This window comes from Meriones unguiculatus, chromosome 6 (genome assembly GCF_030254825.1).
Source record: "Meriones unguiculatus strain TT.TT164.6M chromosome 6, Bangor_MerUng_6.1, whole genome shotgun sequence".
NCBI lineage: Eukaryota > Metazoa > Chordata > Mammalia > Rodentia > Muridae > Meriones > Meriones unguiculatus.
The window spans coordinates 43,751,273-43,775,922 of record NC_083354.1 but is presented as its reverse complement, the minus strand read 5'-3'; the positions used below and the strand labels follow the sequence as shown (position 1 = coordinate 43,775,922).

At 53.3% G+C, this 24,650-nt stretch overlaps 1 protein-coding gene across 7 annotated transcripts in view; it reads left to right on the top strand.

Moving 5' to 3' along the window:
- The window catches only part of Cacna2d2 (calcium voltage-gated channel auxiliary subunit alpha2delta 2), a 127,535-nt gene that overhangs the window by 8,110 nt on the left and 94,775 nt on the right, over positions 1–24,650 (top strand). For all 7 annotated transcript variants that reach the window (XM_060385320.1, XM_060385319.1, XM_060385324.1 and 4 more), the window contains exon 2: positions 17,178–17,259. In XM_060385320.1, coding sequence (XP_060241303.1) covers positions 17,178–17,259 — 82 coding nt within the window. The remainder of the gene's footprint in view (positions 1–17,177; positions 17,260–24,650) is intronic.

The following is a 24,650-nucleotide window of genomic DNA, read 5'->3' as shown; positions in this document are numbered from 1 at the left end:
TCATAAGCAAGGAAACTGAGGCCCAAGGAGAGGGAAGTGAGCCTTCAGACACCATGTTTAGGTTGTGGGCCAGGGCTCAGTGCACGCACTTTGAAGGGTGATCTCCATGTGGCCATCTGCATGCTGGAACATGCAATCATTTGTCTTAAATAGCCATATCTGTGGCCTGGGGTGAGGGAGCAGTTGGAGGTCTCCTTGGGTGAACTTGAGCGCCTTTGTGGTGTGATGCTCCAATTCCTGATTTTTGTTGGGGACAGACCTGGGTGCCAATGTCCCTGTGCTGTTTCAGGGTCACCTATGCTTTCTGGGTCTCCTTGCAAAGGCCATCCTTGCCACTAGGCAGGAGGGTGGGCACCAAGGGACGGGCATGCTCCGCAGACAAGTAGAAGCCCCTGCCTTGGGTTTCCAGCCTGACGTGGCATTTCAGTCTTGATAACTTCCTTCCGCAGCTGCGTTCTCCCGCTGGCGCTGCCTGAAATGCTGCATTTGAAGCCTTAAAGGTCAGGCTCGGTGCTGCCATCAGCTCCAACAAACAAACAACAAAGCGCCCCACTCTGGCCCTGCCCCCAACTTCAGTGATTAGAAACGTGAAGGAGCTGGCAGAACCGATGCCCTCCACACACAGGCTTCACAGAAGGTCCTTTCTCTGTCCTCTGCGAGCGAGGGCTGGGTGGGCTTCCCTTCTTTCCTGGGACCCCTCCTCCCCATGCTGCAAAGTCTTCTTATGAGGATTAGCTGTGACCTATACTCAAGAAGCCGGCTGCCTGGCCTGGAATTCAAATCCTTGCCTCGGCTGCCACCAGCCCTGGGAATACCTGTTCACAGCTAGGTAGAGCTACTTACAGGTCCTAGTAGGCTCTCTGGCCTCCCTGACTCCTGGCCTTCACCCAGACTTCTCTACCAGATTGGTCCTCTGGATCTCAGTGCTGGGGTGAGGAGCCTTCCTGAATGATGCCCTTCTGCTTCCCCGACCTTGTATGTCTCTCCTGTAGTCCTCTAACCCGGGCCAGTACTGGGCTACTTTGTGGGACCCCTGGAGGAGGAGGGGCTGTACTGACCGTCACCCCCTCTTGGACCTGTAATCCATGGAACGTATCTGGCTATGGAGATGCGGAAACAAGGATAGTTCTGTATACACCTTGGCAACCCCAGTATGAGGTTTTCTCCTATGGTTAGGCCTTTCCTCCCCTGACAAGGAGTCAGAGGTTAGAGGCTGTTGATGAGAACCAAGGCCTCTCCTGAGCTCTGCCTGGATGACCTTACTTTGGACAAAGCTGGCTATCTTTGGCCAACTTCCCTAAGGGCAACAAGATGGCTGCCACAGCTCCAGGCATCATATCAGACTCAGACTTTATGTGTACAACAGGAGATAATTCCCCTGGTTTCTCTTAAGAGGAGAGGAAACCTTGCCTAGAAGCCCCCAGCCTACCTCCCCTCACACCTCATTGGCTAGCACTGGGTCACATGCCCACTCTCAACCAATCACTGGTAATGGAGAAGTCACATTGTGATTGGTTCGGGCTAATCAGGATTTACCCTTGAGCTGAGGATGGGGTCACCTTGGTGCTGGAGGAGGAGATTCTGCAGACTGACTTGGGTTCTGTTAGCAAGAAGGCTGGCCTGATGGAGGATAAGGAGAGAGCCAGTGGCTGCTACATGGCTAGACAAGAGGTGGAGGTAGGAGTTAAGAGAGCAGGAGAGGAGGGGAAAAGATGAGAGGAAAGGGAAGACAGAGTCAAGAAAGCAAGAAAGTAGTTATTTTACCCACAACATCAGTTTCTGAGATCTAGGCCCTGGTAGTGTATTTCATACACCCTGTCTAATAAGGCCAGTTCACATATACCCTGTTTTACACACAAGAGAAAGGGATTCTGGGCAAAGCTAAGCAACGCCCTTGTCTCAAAGATAGCAGTGAATGGTGGGCCAGGGCTCCCACTCTGCACGCAGACACTGTCCTTGTAGCTCCAGGCAGCCTCTGGCCGCAGGACCTTTGGGGTGTCACCATAACACCCATATTGTCTCATCATTCATGGCCATCTGCAAGGGCTGACCCTCTCTGATGAAAGCCTTGGCGGGTTTGTCATGGAGGTTTCTGGTCTGATTTCTCTCTGGGCCCGTAGCAGCCCTGGAGATGGAGGCATCTCGGAGATTAGAGAACCCAGGAGGACATCCCTGCCTTCACCTACATAATAGCCATGGGCCAGTGGTTATTTGTTGTGCTAGCTTGTCCGGTTTAACTCCTGTAAGGTATAAATGGAGAAACTGAGGCCTGCTAGAAGACAGTGCTTGAACGTTCTAGCAGTTGAGGCACAGCCTAGACCTCAACCCATCAAGATGCTGTGCTGTGCCAATTGATGTTGGGTAGTCATGGCCTGGAGGAGGTCATTCAGGGCACTTCTGTTTCTCTTTCAAGGCATGGACAGGCCGTTCTGGGCAGCAGGAAGCTCCTGGACATTATTAAGCCACTGGCAGAGGGGCATATCCTGCTGCTGTAGACCCAAGCAGCTGGCCCGCCCTAAATGGGCTGCCATAAGTATCCAACGGTCATGGTCGTGGGGAAGAGCCAGGCTTCGCTGGGTACTGTCTATGAGACTTTCTCCTTCTCTTAGAGGAAGGGCAGCTGCAGGATGGGGCATCCTTGTGCCTGTATTGGGACTGTGTTTGTGCCTGGGCACTGTGAAAAGCCTGGGGTATCACAGGTTGGCTCTCCTGATGAATGAGCCACACTCTAAAACAGCTGTGCTCCTGTGGTCTGATGTCTGCCTTCCCGTTTCTCTCCGGGCTCTTCATTGAACCAGCCCTTGGTCTGAGTTGGGCACCCTGGCTTTTTTCTGGCTCCTGGGTTAGGGGTGCCCCCCTGATTATTGCTCCCACGCTGTCACATGAGGTTACGGCTCTCCAGAGCTGCTTGGGGTCCAGAAAGGGAAGGATGGGACCTCTTCGGGGCACAGCCACGAATCCTTCTGTCCCCTACAGGCCTCCTGTGATCCAAATGTATCTCAGACACCTGCTGGAAGTTGGTGGCAGTGTGTGCCTGTGGAGAAGAGGGAAAGAACAGTCAAGGCTCATTCCTTTTTCCCCACCTCCACCTCTGCCTTTCCCTAGTCCCTCCGCCCCAGGCTGCACCCAGTATCAGGCAGGCAGGAGACTTGCAGAAAGAGAGGCAGAATATCCAGACCCTGGTGAGGCTCAGAAGCCCTCCAGATCCTTCCTGTCCTGTCCCACTTCAGCCTCAGCCCTGCCCAGCTGTCCATGGCACTCTGTACAAGCCTCCTGTCTTGCTCCTCCAAGCCTCACGGGTCTCCTCATTCCCAGGCCCTTCCAAAGCAGTAATCCTCATATTGCCACCCATCTGTATGCTGTTATCTGTGTCCTGCCTGGAAGCTGGTGTTCATGGTGCCCACTGTCCAGGAGTGCCCACTGCTTCTGGGAGACACAGGAATGGTCCTGGTGTAACACAGGAGAGAGTCTCTGCCCACTTAGGGTACCAGACACCACCTTCCACCTGCTATGAAGATGGGAAGGACTTCAGAGGGCCCAACAGCTCCAAGCAGGCCTAGCAGTGGTCCAGCTAATGTCAGCTTGATTCTTATTGCTTGCTGAGGAGGTTTCGTTGTCCTCTGAAACCGCCCACATCTCCCTATGAGGGTCATGACATTCCAGGATACTTCAAGATCCCCTTCTTCCCATACATGTCCATCAAGGTTGTGTGCCCAGGGCCACTGCCTTCAGCTCCTGCACCATGCTCTCAAGTGCTCAATAAATGTTTGCAACGCAAGTAGCTCATGATCTGCACAGGTGGTCCCAGAGCCAAACTAGTCGTGTCTATGAGAACTGGAGCAGGCTTATCCATGGTTTGGGTTTGGGACCTAGTTTGGCTGCTGCTAGAGTACAGTTTGTGCCCTGAACTATTGTCTTTCCTGTGAAGTTTTTGTTGTGGCCGCCCTGGGGATGAAAAGGGGGCCAGAGACCCACGGGACTGTAGTACTTAATGTGGAGGGGGTAGGGCGTCCGAATTTTCCTTGTTTGTTTGTTTACTTAGAGACAAGGCAGCCATAGGCTGGCTGCAGGCTTCAGATTCTCTATGTAGCTAAGAATGACCTTGAACTTGAGATCCTCCTACTTCTACCTCCAAGTGTTGGGATCCAGGCAGGCACCAGGACACCAGGCTTTTGTGGTGCTGGAGACCAAACAAAGGGCCTCATGCATGCTACACAAATGCCCTGCCAACTCAGCTACATCCCCAAACCAAACCGGAACCAGCATCTTTCTAGAGCCCCTCAGGTGGGCCCAGGTGAGGAACTGCCGCCTAAGGGAGAAACAGGGAAGGAAATACCCATTCTGCTTGACAAGGGTGAGGAGGCTGGTGAAACTGGCTCTGAGGAGTTTTCCCTGATCATGGTGAGATGCTGTTCCCAAATCCCTACATGTTTCCTAAGGGGGGGGGGTGTCCTGGACCACTGAGAAGGCTGCCCCACTCCCTCCATTCTGTCCCTCTGCCTGCCCAAGCGCTGTCTGCCCTGATGAATACTTCATGGGCCGCCTGTCTTTCTAGGCTCACCTCCTGACCACCTCCCCCCTTTACACCCACTCCTCACACCACACACTGTCACGGTGTGTTGAGGTAACTCGATCCCTGTTCTCAGGAGCTCAGAGGCTCCTGGGAAGGAAGAAGACAAGTGAGTGCAGATGAACAAGTCATCCCCCTGGATGGCCAGTGCATCACGGACTATCCAGGGAAGTTAGAGACATCTTCTGGGAAGTGGGTGGCAGGGAGCAATCCCAGAGGCCATTAAATCGAGTGATTTACATGGTCCCTGAGCTAGTGCCGGGAGAAATATATTTCACAGGTGATTTCCAGACTGCTGGCGTACGGATGACGCCATTACTCTAAAATGAAGAAGGGTGGAGACTCCATGCGCCTCTCTGAAGGAACCCGTAGCTTTGGTTTTTGTTCCTCAATGTGTATACCTACTGTGTGCTAGAAAGTCTAAAGCAGGGACAAGGGCTGGGACAGAAAAGAGCTGAGTGATCACAAAGTCAGCTTCTTAAGTTACACAGTTCCAGTCATTCAGTGTCTTGGTTGCTTCATCTTTAAAAGGGGATTGGATTTTTTTTTTTTAAATCCAGTCATTTACCCCCATTCTCAACAGATGAAGTTTTAACGGCATGTTGCTTCTCTCTGCCTGGCCACCACCCTAGAGGTGCCATAGGAAACAGGGCTTCTGGGTGGCCCTTCTTGATATAGCTGTAGATTGCTAGGAGACCACAGAGGGGATTTGCCTAGAGTACCAGAGAGTAAGAAAAAATACCAGAAAATAGTAAGAGCCTTGTGGGCCCTTCTGTCAGTAAGAGGAGCTGATGGGGCAGCAGGGTTAAGAGTGTAGAGGATAATAATATGCTATCCTTGAGCTGGGGATGTAGCTCAGTTGATAGAGTGCTTGTCTAGCATGTACAAGGCCCTGAGTTTGAGTCCCCAACACTACCTAAACTGAGCATAGGAGCACAGGCTTATAACCTGGAGATAGAGAGGAGGCTCTGAATTTCAAGGTCATCCTCACTTATGTATGAAATTTGAAGGCAGCCTCCTCTACCTGGGCTAAGCCTCAGTGCCTACTGGCCCCACCTCAGGAATAAGGGTGCTAGTTATGGAATAGAGGCTGCAGTGTTGAAATGCATGGGCCAATTGGCTCAACAGTGGCGCCCAGTTGTGATGGGCACAGGTTTGTGTTCTGTGGAGTGATTGAAAGGAGACTCCTTCATCATGCCAGCCTGTTCTCCCTTCCTCCCAGCTCAGAGGACCTAGCTTCCGGGCATGCAGAGTACTGAGTGTCTCTGGGGAGAGGCCCTGGCTAAGCTCTTACCGGTCTTTCCTAAGACCTCATCGTTGGGAGCCTGCTACCCTTACCACCCAGCTCTCAAGTGCCTATCTAGGCTCTTGAGGCTTGGACTCCTTAAGCTTCTGTGTGGGAGCAGCTGCTTTGGTGCCATGACAGTGAGTAGGTACTTACGAGCATCACTCTGTGCAGAGCTCACTTCCAGCTTTTCGAGGCCATGCCCTGTGTGTGGACTGCCCTCCCGTCCAGTGGCACTATCCCAACCTCCCCCACGCTAAGCTCAGACTCCTAAGCATATGCACCTTGTCCCTCCGGGCTTGCAGGCTGTCCTCCCTCCACTAGTCAGGCCCACCCTGTCAGAGTCAGAAGTCTTCCCGCCTTGCTTGAATTCCAAGCTCTCAAGGGCAAGCCTGCATTGCCCACCACAGAGTCCCTCCGGCCCTTGTGCGCACAGTGGGGGATGGGTGGATTAACTGTGAGTGAAGAGTGAGGCTGCTAGTTAAGACTTTGCAGAAGGTTGGAGGTTCCTACAAAGCATTTTTTGCCAGAGTTGAATTCTGCTGGTTCACCTTCTTGCCTGTCCTTGAGCAAAGTGATTCCTCTCTGCCTGGTCACTCCTCTAGGGACGCCAGAGGAGGAGGGACCCATATCAAGCCCCCTTCCTCCTTGCAGCGGTTCGTCATCACAGTTCTCCGAGGCAGACTCACACTGAGATCCCAAGTCACTCCCTAACCAGGAGGGGGCCCAACAAGGCAGGTTGTGTATTCATGATGGCAGTGGCTTGGGTCACTGGAGAAGTCCGTCTATAAGGGAGCGAACCCCAGAGGAAGCGGGTCTTCTGCTCCTACTGCCTCAGGCTCTTTGTTTGAGATCTGGAGGAGTTACAGGGCAAGCTCTAGCCTACGGAGACAACACGTCACACCACCATACGTCTGCTGGGATGTGGGGACCAACTTCTCCACAGCACTCAGCTTTGGCTGAGGAGGCAAGAGTCTCTGCTGGAGGGGTGGAAAAGGTACTCAAGGAAGGATGGACTTTACCTGCCCTCTGTTTCCTAATTTTGGCTATTGAAGTCCACCTGGAAGGTAGGGAGGAAGGTAGTCTCAGGGCAAGGCCAGGACTCTGAGGCCAGACTTTGCCAGGTTCAAATTCCGGTTGTACTAACTAGCCATACAGTCTCGAGCAAGTTGCCCACCTCTAGGCCTCAGGGTCTCCATCTGTGAAGTGGGCATGAGTTGGTCTGCACTGGACTGTTTATCTTGGTAGCAATCACAGAGAACATGGAGCACACCGTAAACACTTTGTAACAATCACAGAGAACACCTACCACACAGTAGGCACATTGTAGCAATCACAGATCACACCTAGCACACAGTAGGCACATTGTAACAATCACAGAGAATACTTAGCACTTTGCATTCCTGTTTCCTGGGTGTTTGGGTGTTTGCTGTGGGTGAAGCCTTTCTTCCACTGCAGAGGGAGGAGGTCAGATCAGGTACCACTTTGGGAAAAATCTGTCCCCAAACATTTCCAGAAGGCTCCTTTGACAGGCTCTGAACTATGTTACAAAGGAAGGATGGTTGTGGACCTAGGCTGCAGTTTAAGGTGAGGCTTGATAAAATATAGTGAGGACTGTGGGTTTGTGGGGCAGGAGGGAGGGCAGAGATGGAAATCCAGGAAGGCTTTCTGGCAGAGGTGACTGGGCCAGAGAGAGGAGGGACAAAGCCAGAGAACAGAGCTGTCCCTGATAGGTTGGCCTGTGAACTGTTGGCCTGGGTTCTCCCTTGTATCTGCAGGTCTTCAGGGGGCCTAGGAGCGAAGGGGGAACAAAGGATCCTGACGGGGGTCTCTGTCCTCAAGGCATGAAACCATACCGAGGACAAACAGAGGACAGCTATTTGTAGCTCAGTGAGGAATTGACTCATACTGGGGGAGGGGAGGGACACGCAGGAGGGGAGATGGGGACGAGTGAGTCACAGGATCTGACCAGCGTGGTTGGCGAAATGTGGATGGGGTCCTGACAGCCCCTAGGGAGGCTTGAGCCCCCAGGGTGGGGCAGGATGGGAAGATGTCACACACGGCTTGTTCCCGGCGGATTTTGGTGAATCGGACCTGTGAATCGGCACAGCACCTGGCGAGGTACACAGGATGGTGCCCATATGGCCACCTCCTAAGAGCCAGTTAGAGGGGCCTCGACTTACCAGTTTGTGAAATGGGTCTGGGTGGAGCCTACTGTAGGGAATGTGCCAGCGGAAGGGATATGCAGTGCCTGGTGTGGGTGGCTGCACCTACCTCCAGTAACCATGGCTGGGGCCCTTTGCTCTGCCCTGAGGCCTCAGTTACTACCTAAGTTGATAAGGTGTCCTTCCTCACTGCTGAGTCCCAGCATGGGATTGGGAACTTCACAAACAGTGACACCTGGGTGCTGGCGCCCATGAACCTCAGCCACTAAGAAAGTTGCTAGCTTTCCCAGGACATCAGGAAAGGGTTCCAGGCCCTACCCTTATGCAATGAGCTGTAAATCTCACAGGCACCAGGATTTCCTTGGCATAGTGCAGGGACACTAAAGTACAGTGCTCAACAAGACGACGGGGTTCCACATAGAGTTTAGCTGGAAAATAAAAGGTCCCACTGCCAGGGGTGTTGAAAAGCCACTTGTGTGGCCAAACATGTCAACCTACAGATGGGAAACTGAGGCACAGACAGGAGAGTATGTATGCTTGCACAAAGTCCATATATTTCAACTCAGGGCACCAGAACCCAAGTGGACATGAGAAAGAATCATGGGCCACAGGGTAGGTGAAGGCATGGGTGGCCTTCATTGTGGACATTCCCCATTTGGGCTACTCCTCTGCACTTTCTTCTTGCTTCCTGGAAGAAGTGTCCGTGCTAGCACACCTCCCTTCTGAGAGAACCATGAATTATGCAGGCAAGGCACAGGCCTGGGCAGGCCCATCATAAATGAGCCTTAATAATTCATGCAGAGAGGAGCCAGGGGAAGGGAGGGCCTCCTGGGCTGGTTCTAGGGCAGCCTTCATTTGTGAGTGCCTAGAGCCAGCCAGTCACAGGCTGGAGCAGGATAACTGGGAGGTCAGCTAGTCTCTGGGGAAGTGTATTTGCTCAGTCAAGGACCTGCTCCTCCAGGCCAGAGATCTGGACTGTCTCCCCTCAGGGTTCACAGCCCAAGGAAGAAGCATTTGCAGAGGAGAAAATGGCTAGTTAAAGCAGTGACCCTCCAAGAAGAATGGAGACCAGTTGCTGCTAGGGGAGCGATTGCATTTTAAAATAGAGTTAAGGTGGGCTTTACTGAGCGGGTGGCGTGTAAGCAGAGGCCTGGAGAGGGAGAGAGGACTGTGAGCTACTGAGGAGAGACTGTTCCAGGCTGAGGAAACAGTGGCTTCCAGAGGAAAATGTTCTGTGAGCTCAAAGATGTGTTCAGCCACACTGAGGAGGGCCACGGGGGGATATGGATATGGATGCTGGTAAACTTTGGCTTTTACTCCAGGGCCCAGGAACTAAGCTTGTTGCAGACAGGCGGAACATAGAAGGGATACCCTGCTATGTGTGATCAAGAAACGGGGGAGATGAGATGCCAAGGCAAAAGCTGCCAACCAGTGAGCTGGCTGCTGCCAGTCCAGGGGAGATGATGCTCGCCCAGGCTGTACTGGGGGTGGGAGTTGGAGGTGAGGGCAGAAAGGTGACTAGTGGGGATGGGAGGGGCACGTTGTGAAGGCAGAGCCGACAGGACTTGTACAATAGGTCGGACACGGGTGTGAGGGAAAACAGGTTCCTGGTCACCCGCAAAACTTTGGCCTAAACAGAGGCATTGACCACAGCAGAGGTGAGAGGTCGAGGGGTAGTGTGTAGCCCCAGGAGCAAGGTCAGGATCCAGCTTCATACACATTTGGAGACCTGCTAGATCCTGAAGTGGCTGGATCACACCAGCAGCCAGACCTTCAAGACTGGTGTCCTGAGGGCGGCTCTGAGCCACTGTCCCCTCTGAGGATTGGGGGCAGTGATCTGGCCGCCGCAGAGGTTAACTAAGACAATGCAGTGCAGTCCCTGGAAGACCCCTGGCAGAAAGGACTCTGCACACCCCTGAGACATGAATCCTCAGGTGGTCTAGGAGACCTTGGAGCATCCCTACTTAACTGGGGAAACTGAAATTTGCATGTGGCTCCTAGAGAATGGCCTGGTACATGAAAGGTTAGAAGAAAGATGGCCCCTTGATGTCTTTCACCAAGGTTATCCCCCTGGCTGGCTCTCTGTCAGGGCCAGCGCCCCTAATCAGTGTTTAGGCCCTCCCCTGCACCCATGTCTTCTTCCCTGCTGCATCTCTTCTTCCTTCTCCCCCCCCCCCCCCCCCGTGCCTTCTCCAGACCCTCTCCCACTAGTGCAGTAGCTACTGAATGGAATTTGCTCCCCTGGATGCTCGAGCCGCCCAACCTTAGGGGGTCTCTCGGTGTTGCTAGAAAGCTCCATCCAGATCCGAGGGAGTGGTTCATACCTCCATAGCGGAAACCTGGGGGAAACAGAGGCGAGACTCAGATAGACCGACGGCACCATCCCTAACTGTTTCTCAGTCCTCCCTGCTTGTGTACCAGTGTCCTCCCTGTTGGTGGTGAGATAGGGTACTGTGGTCATTTGCTCTGTGACCCCGGATCTCCTCACATCTCTCTGGGCCAAGTGGGCCACCTCTCTCCCATCCCTGAGTGACGAGACCCCCGGACTCCAGCCCTTGATTCTTTGTCCCTCCCCCACCCCCCAGCAGGCTGTTATGAGTAAATATTGGGTGGACCCAGTACCCTAATTAAAGCCAAAAGACTATTAGTGTGGGGAGGGGTGTGTGGGGGAGGGTCAGGGTACAAGTTTGCTGCCTCCCAGCCAAGCACCAATTAGAAGGAAAAGTTCTTTTTCAGCAAAGAAAAGGAAGGGACAGCCCCATAATTAATAACCTCATTAAGGAGCAGTATTTGGGCAGGGTCCCAAGACGCACGTAGACGAGTAGATGAGGCGGTAGATTTGTACTAATTCCAGCATCCGCAGCGCTAGCCTCTGCCAATTTCCTGGGGTCTGTGAGTCCCCAGTGACAAATGGGCTGCATAGGCCGGGGGGGGCGCTAGGAAGATTCTTCCCGAACCCCACTCTGAAGGTCCCCTTGAGTCACAGATAGGTTGATGGTGCCTAGTTCTCCCTTTGAGTCCTCAGTTTATCTGATTGTGCATTTGGTGTGGGGGGGGTGTAAGATGGGAAGTCCAGCATGCGTGATGCCCCACCCCCACCCCCGTCTTGCTCTGGCCTCGTTCCCTGGAGGTGTGTGCTATATGCTACGTCTCTGGCCTTACCATCCTTGAAGGCTTCCTTCACCCACCTGGCTCCTGGAGAACCAGTCACTTAGACTGTTGTCCTCTGCCAGCTTTGTCATCCGTGAGAGACTCATCAGATTGGGGTGGGGCCCTTCTCCAGCGCTGAGCTTTGAAAACTTCAGGAGCCCAGTAGAAGGAAGGCTGCAAATGGCCCCTGCAGTCCCTTCTCTTTTCAGAAACAGGACATAGAGAGGGTGCAGCCCTCCTGGAGGCCCGCCTGAGGGAGACTGGAAGGTGGGAAGATGGCCTTGCAGTCAAAAAGACTGGTCTGCTCATGAGTATGTGGACTAGCTGTCCTTGCTGGAGTTCCTTACACAAGGCGAACTTCCACCTGCCTACTCTTTGGGCCTGGGAGGTGGACAGGATAGCCAGTTTAATCTTCATTTTCCAGATGGCAAAACCCGAAAGCACACATCTGGCTGAAGAGTTAGGAATCGCAGGGGCTGGACTTAGGCATTCAGGCACAACAGAACATCTACACACATGGTCAGAAAGGATGCCCTGGGGAGGTCGGCCTGAGGATGCCATGATTCTTGAGGACAGCCTTGAGCTTTCTGCTGCTGGAAGAGGGTTGGAGCCTAGGGGAGGGGAGGTCGCTCACAGTTGCTATTAGAGCTCCTAATGCCACTGGGGAAGCATACCTCCCCTGGCCAGCATGGAGCAATGGACTCCCTGAATGCCATCAGCTTTTCTCCCCTCAGGCCTGATCAGCCTGGCTTGGGCTCTCCAGGAATCTGTGGTCTGTCTTTCCATCTCCTACTCCCTCCCCTGCCCTGTCTTTCTCTCTTTCAGAAGCCTGTGAAGGAGATGAGGTGGAGGTGGCAGGCCAATTGAAATATAATCAGAATAATTGAATAGCACTTTATTTTAAATTGTCGCCTCCCCCAAAGCTGGGAGAATAATTGTCCAGCCTGTCACAAGAGAAGCAAGAGACCTGGGGCCATTACCAGTGCCCAGCTTGGTTCGCTGTGCCCTTGGCAACCAGAAGCTTCAGCTGGGCCTGCTCCCTCACACCCTTGCCTGCTCCAGCGGAGCTCTGTCCCAGCACCTGCCCTCCTGCTCCATGCGCTGTTCCGCCCCCAGTGTGCACCCCTTGCTCTTCCAGATGATGGCTGTTCTGCCGAGTTGAAGCCCCTGGTGAAACAGGCTGCCTGGCAGGGGCAGTGGAGTTTTGATGGGTGGGGGGAATGCCTCCAAAGATGGCGAGAAAGGCCTGCAGAGGCAAACTCTGAGTCCCTTGCTCCCAGCAGGCCTTGGCCTCTTCTGGGCCCGTGTCTGCTTTTGAGCGAAGTTGCCTCCCTCCCTTTCTTTCTGGTTCCTCTGAGGGGTCCAAGCTGCCCACGCTGCCCATGCCCTCTGAGGGTGAACCTGCAGTGTCACCTGTCTCTGGGTTTTTGATTTGTTTAATTATAGATGAGTTTTCTGCATAATTTATTCCAAAAGCCTGGATTATACTGTACAATTAAATCACATTCTGATCAACAACTTCACATATAAAATTAACAACCAACAACAGTTTAATCTATGCTGCTGCATTTGCACAGGGCTCTTTCTCTTTTCCCCCTGTCCCTTTCCCTGCCTCCTCCCCTCCTCCATGCCTTCCTCTCTCCTGCCCTCTCCTTGTGGGTGAGCATTTGCTGCTGGCCTCTGAGCTGGACGCCCCCAGCTGAGGTTGGAGCTAGAGCCTCCCAGCCTTCCAGAGGGCCTCTGGATGGTTCTGTTTCCTAAAGGCCTCCACGGCACCAGCTCTGCCTCACATATGGTTGGCTTTGCCCTCTTGCCGACGGCGGTCCCTCCCTCCATCCCCACTCCTCTTGGTCCTCAAGATGGAGGCCTGAGATCCCACAGCTCCATGTGCCAGCTTCTTTCATAATGAGCTGAGTCAACGTGCCACACACCCCACGATCGCCCTTTGTGCCCCCTCCCATGCCCTCAGTAGGCCCTTAGATCTAGAAGATAAATGTCTAGCCCTTAGGAGACTGTCCTAATGATTACTGCTTATCAGGGTATCCCTGTGGATATGTTAGAGCCTGGTCTTGAACTTCAGATCTTCCTGCTTCCACCTCCCGAGTTCTGTAATTTTGAACATGTGCCACTGCACTCGGTTGAAGTGGGGGCATAGGCAGACACTCTACCAACTCTGTTATATCCCCAGACTCCTCCCCCATTACAATATTTAGACAATTATTATTATCCTTGTTGACAGGTGGGAAGGCTGAGGTTCCAAGGGGACAAAACTCTCCAAGACTGCACAGCTGGCAGTGGCAGCCTCTCCCCTGAGGCTTCTCAGGAGCTGCCTTGTCCAGGAAGGAGGGGCAGATGGACCTAAGGGAGCTGGCTTCTTCATAAGTGGTACAGCCCTGTCCCCATCTTACCAGGTGTCTTGGCGTTCTTCCCTGCAGTGCCTTCGCTTCCCCCCAGGTCAGGCACGTGGGAGGACAAGGCAGAGTCCCCATCCTCTCAGGCTCACACTGGTCACGAAGGGCTGCAGCCCAGCTGCACGGCCTCCTCCTTCAGACGCCCTCTCCCCTCGCTGCCTTGTTAATTTGGCTCTTACAAGCACTTAGAGATAAGCAGTGTCATTTTCATCAACGAGGATGGAAAATCCCTAGGATCTGGGCGCTAGCAGGTAGACCTCTTTGTTGGAGTATGACCTGTGGGCAGCACTATGTGGCCAGGGGGCATTGGCATGGGCATGGGCTCATGGATCCAAGTCCTACACCAGCAGGATTTGATCCAATTACCTCTGGGTGAATGAAACTGTGCGTTCTCACGCGTCTCTTGTTCTTCCAGAGCCCCCCTGCCTTTTGGTGAGATTAAGCCCAGCTCTGCCTCTGTCAGGGTTGAACTTGGCTTAGTGTGTGGTTTTTCTAGCCTCTAGACAGGAATGCTGTAGGCATGCTCACTTCATCAGCCTCCTCAGTCCTGTAGAGCAGCTCCCCTCCCAGCTAGCACTGGCCACTGGCCAAACCCCAGAACCCACAAAGTCATATCTGTGTGACAATGAGATGGATTATCTGTCAAGTCCTTTTTAGCTCCAGGACACAGATATTGCCTTCCTGATTTGGTTTGGTTTAGGTGAAGAGTCAGAGTAACTTGTTTTCCTTAGCATACTGATAGGCAGCAATCTGAGGGCCTACAGTCTGCTTGTGAGACGCAGGATACCAGACTAAGGGCTAGAGCCACTGCTGAGAGAGAGAGAGGGCAAGTGTGTAGGTATGTCTTGTGGAAGAATTTGACTTTGTCCTAAGATCTGTTTCTTTCTAAACACTATTTTAGTGTTGAAATAGCCTTTTTCCATGAAATGATGGTGATTATATTAATGATGTGTTGTCTGAGCAAAGTAAAAACCTGGCATCGGTGCCTCTTCTTCCAATTTATTGTCTTTTACTTATCTGTGAGATTCCAGAAACAAGGACCTATCTTCCTACTAGCCAAGGTCCATACCCAGGTGGAATCATTGGTGAATTGGTAGATATTGTAGTTTGAGAAAGGCTATTAGCCGTCGATGGCTTTTGGGGCAAGGAGAATGGATTTTCTCTAAAGGTGTGATCCTAGGTAGGATGGCCACACTGCAGCAGATGGCCAGACACACTTAGGAGTGCAGGGGCAGCACAAATGGGACTCAGTGGGTTATTTAAGAATAAATGAATAAGAAAGAAGGATAGAAAGAAAGAAAAGAGAAAGAAGGAGCCAGGCTGGTGGAACACAACTTTAATCCCTATACTCAGGAAATAGAAACCAGAGCTACATAGTAAGACCCTGTCTAAAATAAATAAATAAATAAATAAATAAATAAATAAATAAATAAATGTTCATGAAGTTGGTAGGTGATGATGGATATGGAAAGAGGTAGAGGGGATAGATATGACCAGAAAACATTGTAAAAAAAAAAAAAATTCTCAAAGATTTTTAAAATGCTTGTAAGTTTGTTGCTGGGGTGGGGGCGGGGCGGGGCGGGGCGAGGCGGGGCGAGGCTGTGCTTGCTAACATTTGCCCATTCCTGTGGTGTAAGTGTTCCCACTGTGGCTGACTTCAAGCACTGCAGGTGATGTGCCCAGTTGGAAAGAGATGCTCATGGCTGACTCTTGTGGTGTCAGTTCTTTCGACTCCAGCAGGCGAACTTCTGTAATTAGCCCTGTGTCCACCCTCTCCTAGATGAGTGACCTTAGACAGGTCACTAAACCCTTTGAGTCTCAGCTTCCGCCTCTGTGATTTGGGGATTTTGTTTGCCTTTGTGAAGATTGAAGCCAGAGGGCACAGGACGTACTGGTACTGTACTTAGCACACAGTGGGTGCCCTTCTGTAGAATCCTAGTTCTGCATGAATCAGATTCTATAGGATTATGATTGGTATCTTGTCTCGTAAACCAATGAATGGCTGAGGTCAGGTTTAAGGTCAGGGCAGAGCTAAGGGGTCCCTGACCCTGCCCATTCTACCCAGAAAGAGGAATGCCTGAGACTCTGTTGTTAGCCCCCAAGGCTCTGTCGTCTCAGGATCATGAAAGAGCCACCTGCCACACTGTCTGTGCGCTGTCAGTGCTGATGGACGGGGTCAGGCTGAGACGGTGCTTCTGCGTGGTGCACCTTTCCCTCCCCAGGCTGGCGGCTGAGGCTCACGGCCTGGCTCTACACCGACTTGAGGTTAGATTGTTCCTACGGTGGGGAACAGAGTTGGGGAGTCAGGCTGTGGCTCAGCCCACAACAAGCTGAAGCTAATACCTCTTTCTTTTGATGTTGATTTTTTTCCATCACAGTCCTGACATTCAGCTTGGCAAATTGCAATTAGTGATCTACCCGCCTCCTGCTCTGAGTTCCCATGCCAACCGACCCGGGCACACACAATGGCATGAGCCCAACCCCCCCTCCTAGCACAGGCCTAAGGAAGAATGTGGGACAAGGAGCCAGAAGTGAGTCCTGGCCCTAAGAGACCTTAGGGGATGTTGCTGGCCCTGAGATGGATGTTGGGACGGTTGCAACTTTTCTGACATCTTTTCTCCACTGTGTCCTGTGAACCCATGGCTTCTTTACATTTCTGTGGTGGGTCCCTAATTGGGGAGCTCCTTAGACGAACCTTGTCTACAGCATGCTAGAATGGATGTAAGTCTGAGGTTACCAGGTCATACAGACACCTGTTCATCTTGTCCACTCACAGAGATTCCCTTATAGCATCCTTGGCTCACCTAGTCTTACGTTTTCCTGTGCCATTCTAAGGGATGGCCCCAAATTACCTCCCCATTCCAGAAGAGGAAGCTGAGAGACACAGAGATGGTTTTAAATGATCCTGTGGTGGCTCAAGTGTCCAGGAGGCTTGTCCAGGCATGCAGTTCAGAGCCTCTGCTTCCCAGACCTCCAGAGAGGGACTGGATGATCTGTACTGGAGCCCTGAGTGGGCTCATGGTGGGCATCTGGCCTTGGCTCTCTGATGAGCATCTCTTACCAGGGAACTAGAAAGGCAAGGGCCATCTGAGTTGGAAGTGCTCTGTGTCTGGTGCTTAGGTGAGGCCTGGGGAGATAGGTACCTCTACCTCCTCCTGTTTACATAATGGGTTGGAGGTAACAGCAGTGTCCCCTCCCTGTCCTCAGACTTCACCTGGCTTTCTCATGTCTCTGTCCTCCCTGGTGTCTGGAAGTCCCCATGTTCAGAACAGCTACCTCGAGGACTGGTCTCCAGAGTTAACAATAGCCTCCCTGCAGGCTTCTTCCAGCCTGCTTAAAACTCCCTCAGCGAATCCACAATGCCCTCTCCTCTCCTCCCTGGCGACCAGTCAGTGTGAGGAAAGCCTAGGCCACCAGGCCAGACTTCAAAGGGAAAAATCACAGGCTCACTCTGGTTCCTTGTGTCTGTTCCTTCCCTGGTGAAAATTGAGTGGAGTGAGTCTCTGTCCTGGTGGCCCTGGGTGGCTGGGGAATCGGGTGCTGCAGCTGCAGCTCCGGCAGGCGCTCCTGACGTCTCTTTCTCCTCTGGCTCGCAGGATGCAGCACTGGGCCCGGCGCCTGGAGCAGGAGATCGATGGTGTGATGCGGATTTTTGGAGGCGTGCAGCAGCTCCGAGAGGTAAGGCTGGTGGTGCCCTCCCTCTCCTGCAGGGACCTTCTTCCCAGCAGGAGTGAGGAGGAGGTGGCATTGTTGAGGTCCTGGCATAGTGAGGTACTGCTAGATCTCAAGAAGTGCTCCTTGGGGTCTTGGTCTGACCTTCTTCAGATACCTGTTGGAATGGTGGCCCGGTCTGATGAACCTTGTGCCTGGAAGGGTGTTGGGGCTTTTCAGTTTTCAAGGTTGGTGAACTCCGTATTTGAAGTAGTGCCATGGGTGGGAACCCAGGCCCTTGAGGGGCCACAGCTACAGGGTGCACAGAAGCCAAATGTCTCATCAGTAAACAGTATGGCCAAACCAAGCAAGACCCAGGAAAGAGGGCGGGAGGCTGGCATTCCAGCCACTATAGTCTCTGTGAAGGGGCAAGCCTACTTTAAGTGTCGGAATGAGGGATCAAGGTGCGGGAGGGGTGATTGATTAGACGCCAGCGACCACATTCATCCTGGGAGATTATGTTAATGTTTGAAATAGCGATGTGAAGAGCAGGCCATTCGTCACCCCCAGAAGGCTGCAAAATGTGTTGCTGTCAGGCTACAGGCTTGAGCTCTTTATGTGGGATGCGGAGGCTCAGAGAGCCAAGCTCTTACAATAATGGGTGTGAGGCTCTAATAGGATAGGACTTCTTTGCTGGGCTCTGTACAGAGAGGTCCTGGCCAGAACCAAGCAGAGGAATGAATGGACATCTCCTTCCCATAGTTGGCCTGGGAACAGTGGAGAAGACAGTTACTATTGGGGGTTCAATTGAAAGTCTAGTAAATATTGTCACCCTTCTTGGCCAGTGCCAGGGTCAGGAGATACACCCTCAGAGCCAGGCAAGGATCATCCTCAGCCCTTTCTCAGGGTTAGCTTCTGGGTGCCCAGGAAGTGGTGACTTGGAACGAGGCTATGACATCGCTCATGGATGTAGTCCCCGGCATAAACGATGCTAATCATAGATGGCTAATCAGTGGGCATCATGGTGAGGAGGAGCATCCGAGTCTGAACATCCGAGCGACCAGCTTGCTCAACGTTCCCCCTGAAATCACCCAGGCTTCTGCAGCCTCCCTCTCCTGGTGCTGGGCCTGAACCGCAGTAGCCCCCATCCTACTCTTCCTGTGAACTCTCAATGACTCAGCTGCACTTGGAAGCCGCCACAGAGAAGGCACTGTAGGAAAAGCTGTTCCGGAACAGGAGTCAATTTAGGCTCAGGAATAGCATTCTGCACTAACCAGGCTATAAGTGGGCACTGCCAAGTGCAACTGTGTGGGTTCATGGAGGAATGGTAGGTCCCTGGAACTTGCAGCGCATGCTTTTCCAAGTTCCCTGCGGGGCACTGGGTGCACCAGTTAAGAACCTCCAGGATTCTGCATTTATGAGCAGCCCAGAACATTCATTCATGAAAACATAATGTACACTACATGCATGAGATGTGGACCTGTCTGGACCAGTGAGCCTCCGGGATGGTGGGGACCGGACTCAGCAAACCTGTAGTATGCACCTTTGAGAGACCTGGGTCCCTCTGATCCTCCTCCTTAGCTGGGAGGTTTGCCTGGATGACGAGGTGGCGAGGATAGCAACGAAAAAGCCAATCATACCTCCCCACGCCCCCTGGAAATCATTAGGATTGTCTTCACTGGTCGTTTTGCTTTCCTAGGGCAATTTTCTCCCCCCTTGGGTGGAATGTGAGCGTATCGCCTCTGACTTTCAACCAGCCCAACAGTGAACAAGCGGCTGCAGCTGGCTTGTGGCAGAGCTGGGGCTTCTGACTCCTGCTCCAGCCCGTCCTCTGGCTATTTCTCTCCCCCTGAGTGCACAGGGGATACCTAAGGCTGTGGGGACCTGGGCAGGGATGTGTGTGGTATGGCAGGTGGGCGAAGAAATGCTGACCCAGCGTCCGTTTCTCTTGGCAATCCCTCCGCTGCTCATGGCTGCCAGCTCTCCGTGGCTCTGTCCTGCTCCAGTTTTTCTCACCTGCTTCCTCAGCCTCTTCTTGCTGACAGCTCTGGGACAGCTTCTCGGCACAGAATATTCTGCCAAGACATGTCCATGGGGGAGGGGACAGGTGGACAGCTCTAGAGGAAGAGAGCAAATCTGTGGGAGCAGGAATGACCTAGCCAGGGAGCTCCCCCCCCCCCCCCCGGCTCCTGTTCACATCCGACCCTGGCCCTCACTCCTTTTCTTCCAATGCCCGTGTGAGGGCCGGTGTAACCTGCTTGTGTTTGGCTCTGACGCGTCAGGATCACGGTTGGTGCAGAGCTGTGACCCAGCCGCCAGTGCTATCACAGACCCTCACACAAGTGCTGCCGAGCTGACAGCCTAGGCCCCCCTGGGGCTGCCCCTCCTCAGAGCTGATTCTGAGCCCCCCAAACACCTGCCACTGGGGCGATGAGAGCCTCCTCCATGGCTTCTTCACTCCTTGCCTGCCCTACTCCTAGAGGCTGCCCCACCCCCAGTAGCTTGGAGCCTCAAGGGCTGGCAGCTGCAAGAGAGCAGAAACTGCAGACACTGGCATTTGGGAGAGTTTTCCTTGCCTTGGCATTTTCCTCCTCCCAACCTTATCACAACCCCATGGGGGGCATGGCTGGGGGCAGACTGTGGCCCATTTACAGGTTAGAAACCATGGCATACCACAGGGTAAGGAGGCTTCCCGTGATGACCCCGTCACGTTTCCTCATCTGACTGTAGGCCAGCACCTAGTCTGGTGCCAACCTATGAGCTCTGCTTCCTTACTTCAGCCAGGCACCCCTGAGCTGTGCTCTCATGGGTACTATAGCCCCACCCCCAGCTTCAGCCCTTGAGCCCGCGTGCCTTGTACAGTTGGTGAAAGTATGAACTCTAAGCAGTCTGTCCCCTCCACAACCCATGGGGCCGAGCGAGGTCTCCTGAGCCCTTTCTCCACCCACCCCCATCAGCACCATATTGTCCCCATCCTAGGGGGAGAGCAGGGAACATATGCTTGGGCTCTGAGCTCATTTGCATAATGAGGATATCAAGATGAATAATTCATCAGGTGCGGGGTGGGGGTGGGGGTGGGGGTGCAAGGGGAGGCTGAGGAGAAGGGCAGGTCTCTCCTCTTTGAAGCCTAGGTCAGGGACATTCCCACTTCTGAATGGATGTCTAGGGTACAAGGAGAGCGACTCTGGAGACCTTGTGCAAAGCAAAGCAGGAGAGACTGCCATCAGGCATGGGGCCGCCATCAGGCACGGGCCACCATCAGGCACAGGCCGCCATCAGGCACACCTGGTACATCAGGTACAGCCTGGGCTGGGTTTCTGGCCTGAGATACTCACAGGGAAGAAGACCTTTGACTGGGTCTAGGAGAGGAAGCTGTCACAGAGCTGGCTTGGAGCAGGGACCTGAGACTGAGATGGCCATGTCCGGGGGACCACCGCGTGTCTTCTGGAAACATACCACCCATGTGCAACTCCGTGCCCCTCTCTTGCCGGTCAGGGCAGAAATACCCACGGCCCTGCCTCTATCTCAAACTGCCTTCCCCTGCACGATGATCCTAGTCCAGCTACGTGCTTACTGGTTATCCTCAGAGACCTATCATTAAGGAGGTAAACCAAGGTCCTGGTCATTCATCTCCGACAGCCAGTCCTGTCCTGGAGCTCAGACCGGCCAGCCACGGGTGCTGGAGGGCGGGTGTCAAGGCAGACAAACCAGCTTAGACAGCAGCTCCCTAAACTGCTAAGCCCCTAGTGGGTCCCACCCAACTAACATCCTCCAAACAGTCGGCTGAGTTCAGGCCTTATGGTGTCTGTGGCTCCTCAACCTCTTATGAGAACCAAAAATAGCTTTTCTACACCAGCACCAACGCCACCGTCCTGCTCTGTCTTGTCCGCCCCTGGCTATTCGTCCCGCTCATCAGCTCAGCGCTCCCAGGAATGTGTAATTAATATTTGCCGAGTGCCACATCTGGAGCTGGCTATTGGAGCAGACCAAAGTCTGGAAACATCCAGGGTCCTCTGTAGATGCCTTTGAGAAATGGCTCTCTGCCTCCTCCCCGCCTCCTCCTCACCTCCTCCCCAGCTGGCACCTCTGCATGCTTGCACACGGGTTTTACCGTTTGCTGAAGATGTGGTCTGTCCCCCGTTTGAGGAGAGTGTGCGCTGGGCATGCAAGGCAAGGTTGGCAGTGCCCTGAAGTGGCGTGGAACCTCAGAAACGTAGAGGGGCGGGACAGAAGAACAGGGACGACGCTTGGGTGCAGGGAGGCGCCAGGGGGTTGAAGCAGTCCAGAAGGGCCAGGCAGCGGCCGAGACTGTGACCCCTGGCCCCACGTGGGTGGGTCCTTCCATCAGGACACTGGTTTGTATGTGCTTTTGAAAGTATGTGCTTCAGGCAGCAAACGGCTCCCTAGGCGTGCAGTACACTAAGAGTCTACGGGGGGATGACGAGGCAACCCCACAAATCCCCTCCCAGAGCCTCACTAGCTGCCCCCCAACAACAATTATCATTCTAGTGGCCCTGCCCTCACCTCTCTCGAAGACCCCACCCCTTCACGCAGACCCACCTCTCCATCCAGCTGCCTGCTCCCGTTGGGGCCCGGTGGCACCCTCCTCTCTCCTTTCGCAGATGATGGTGATGTGAGGCGCGTCCTAGCGGGGGCGGGTGGTAAGGGGCTCGGGTGTGAAATATGCCGCTGGGTAGGGATTGCTGTCGCTTGCCTCCCTAAAAACCCACATATATTATTCTTTAATGGAAAGTTAATTGTCTTATTATTCCCTCCATATGGTCCTCTTGCTCGGCACCCAGCGGGGATGCATGGGGCTGAGGGGGGGCTCCTGGGAGGGCGTCTGAAACGTGATGAGGCCGCTGCATAATTGCTTACAGAGAGGCGGGTGCATCCGAGCCTGGCCAAGCCCTGTCTCGGCCCAGCCTACTCGCTACCTCTTCCCTTCCCTTTCTCACCTTTGGTGTGGCAACCTGCCCCACCCCTCCCCAGGGGCCATAAAGTCTAGAGCACGCTTTCCTGAGTAGGGATGAGCTCTGTTAACGTGGGAAATGGTTGCTGCCCTTCTGCTCCCCCCTGAAATGCAGACTCGCCAATGAGGCTTAATGGAAAAAAAATTTCCATTTTCGGGGAGTTTTTCTAAAAGCTGTTTCATCTCTGGCAGGAACTGCTGCCTGTGGGCCAGCCAGGCTAAGGTCTATCCTTTCACACAACACACCCAAGAGGGCATGCAGGAAGTAGGGTGGAGGGTGGCTGCCCCAGGACACCTGCCCTAGGTAGGACTTCCCCCTCCTGTTGTTTACCTCTGCCGCAAGCACCAGCAACCCTGGCAGCTCCTGCAAGTCTGGCTTCCAGGAGGCTGGGCAGGCCCAGGTACCTTTCTCAGCTCCTCCCCCAGCCCCAACCCTCCCCTCTAACCTTCTTCTGAAACTGTGAGGGCGCTGTGTCAGAACTGTCTCCGCAGGTGGAAGATACAGTGATAGGAAAAACCAGAAGGGGCCTGGGCACACACACCTGCCCTTCAGCCCTGGAGTCTCAGCAGCGAAGGGCTGAGGCAGGGGTCCTTGATAGATGACTTCTAGGATTTTGGACATCTCTGCAGGAAGGTACTACCAAGGTTTCTGGAGCGTCCATACACACTGAGGGGTCTAGAAGAAAATTCTTAGATGGAGTCAGTCGGTGATATAGGTATAAGCACAGGGCCCCCTGGCTTCAAGCTCTTGACAAGAAGTTACACACCCAAGGTCAGCTTGAGGGCATGAGGAATAGCTTGGAGTGGGAGAGACATGTTAGGTGCTCTGTGTCTGCTGAAGGCAGATGCTGCCCTGGGCTCACACTGAATCAGATGTGGGATTGAGCCTAGGGCCTATGCCATGAGCCGCAACTGGAGGATAATGTGGGAGGGAATGACAGGGCTGGATTTTTACTCTGGGACTTGGGGCATGTCCTCCTACATAAGAAATGAGGATCCAAGCAGTTCTGTCTTCATGGGAGAAATAGGAGTCTCAAGGGAGAAGAGACAAGGAGAGGTAAGGGAGAGCTCTAAAAGCACGGGATGTCATTCTTCTTCTATATCTCTCGAACAAAATGATTGCAGTTCCAAGGGTTGGTCACAGATTTAAAAAAAATAAAAAGAAATCAGACATCAGACTGTCTTCTCTGCTTAGCTCAACCCCAGATTTTGAAAATCGGTTTTCTCATCCCAGCTGATCATGACGTATTTCGGAGACATTTTACTGAGAAAAGCAGACGGCCACCAGGCTTGGGTAGGGCTGGAATAAATAGCATCTATGAGCAAATGAAGGATAGTGGCTTTCTTAACCAAAAGTCTAGGGAGCCAAATGCAGAGACAGCATGGGAAGGAAAGAGTGGAAGTTAAGGCAAAGGGCCCTTACATCCCAGAAGACTTGATTTATCCGGTTAGCCAGCAAGTTACCCGCTTGTCTCTTGAGCCCTATAAAAAGAGTATGGCATCTTGCTTAGTATAGAGTAGGGGACGACCCTCGTCTATACTAGGAAAGCCACCAAGCTCAGGGCTACTCCCAGAAATGGGGAGGCCGGTGGGTCAGGCCACTACTGGGATCAGGGAGGGGTTCTTTAGGTAGAAGCTCCAGGGATCTCAGAGTCCCTCGTCTTAAGAAAGAGGTACTCTTGGAAGACACGAGCAAAACCTTTCCAGCTAGACAGCTCTTCCCTGAAGTGAAGACCCCTCAGTTCTATTGTCTCAGGAATTTTGGAGATGACTGCCAAGAAGGAGCGCCTACCCGATGCCTATCTATAAAGCAAGGCACTTCTCAACATTGCACATACGTGGGAAGAATGATCTGGGGAAGATGGGCTTTCCTCTGAGATCCCCAGAGAAGCCAGCTTCGTGGCAGGACAACAGGGCCCAGCTTCTATGAAGTCCCAGCTCTTGTAGCTTATGAAAGTAGCTGGGGGCTCTGCTGTCATCCCCCAGCTCCCGCAGCCATCTCTGAGTCTAGAGCCAAAGGCTGGTCCTGGTGATTCAGGGTGGGAGAGGGGGGATGGGATGGAGGGCCTAGTGGGCTTCCATCTTGAGCCATGGGGGACAGTTGACCCAGTCTGTATTCCTCCCTGCTCCCCTTCTTATCCATTGCTGGATCAGTGGCAGCCATGGCGACACTTGACTCAGATTCATGGAGCCCCAAGCACTTGGCAGAAGCAGAGAAGTAATTGGTTTTGACAAACCACAGCCAGCCCCATGGGCAGCACAGGCAGCGTTTCCCACTACCAGGCTGAAAATGGAGGTGTCCTCTCCCCACCTTTCCTGAGTACAGCTGTCCTGTCTACATGTGTAGAGATAGAGATGCCGTGGCTGGAGAAAGTAACGAAGCCACTTGGTCTTCCCTTCACGTTTCTCCTAGCCCTGGGACCTGGTGATTCCAAAGGCTGGCTAA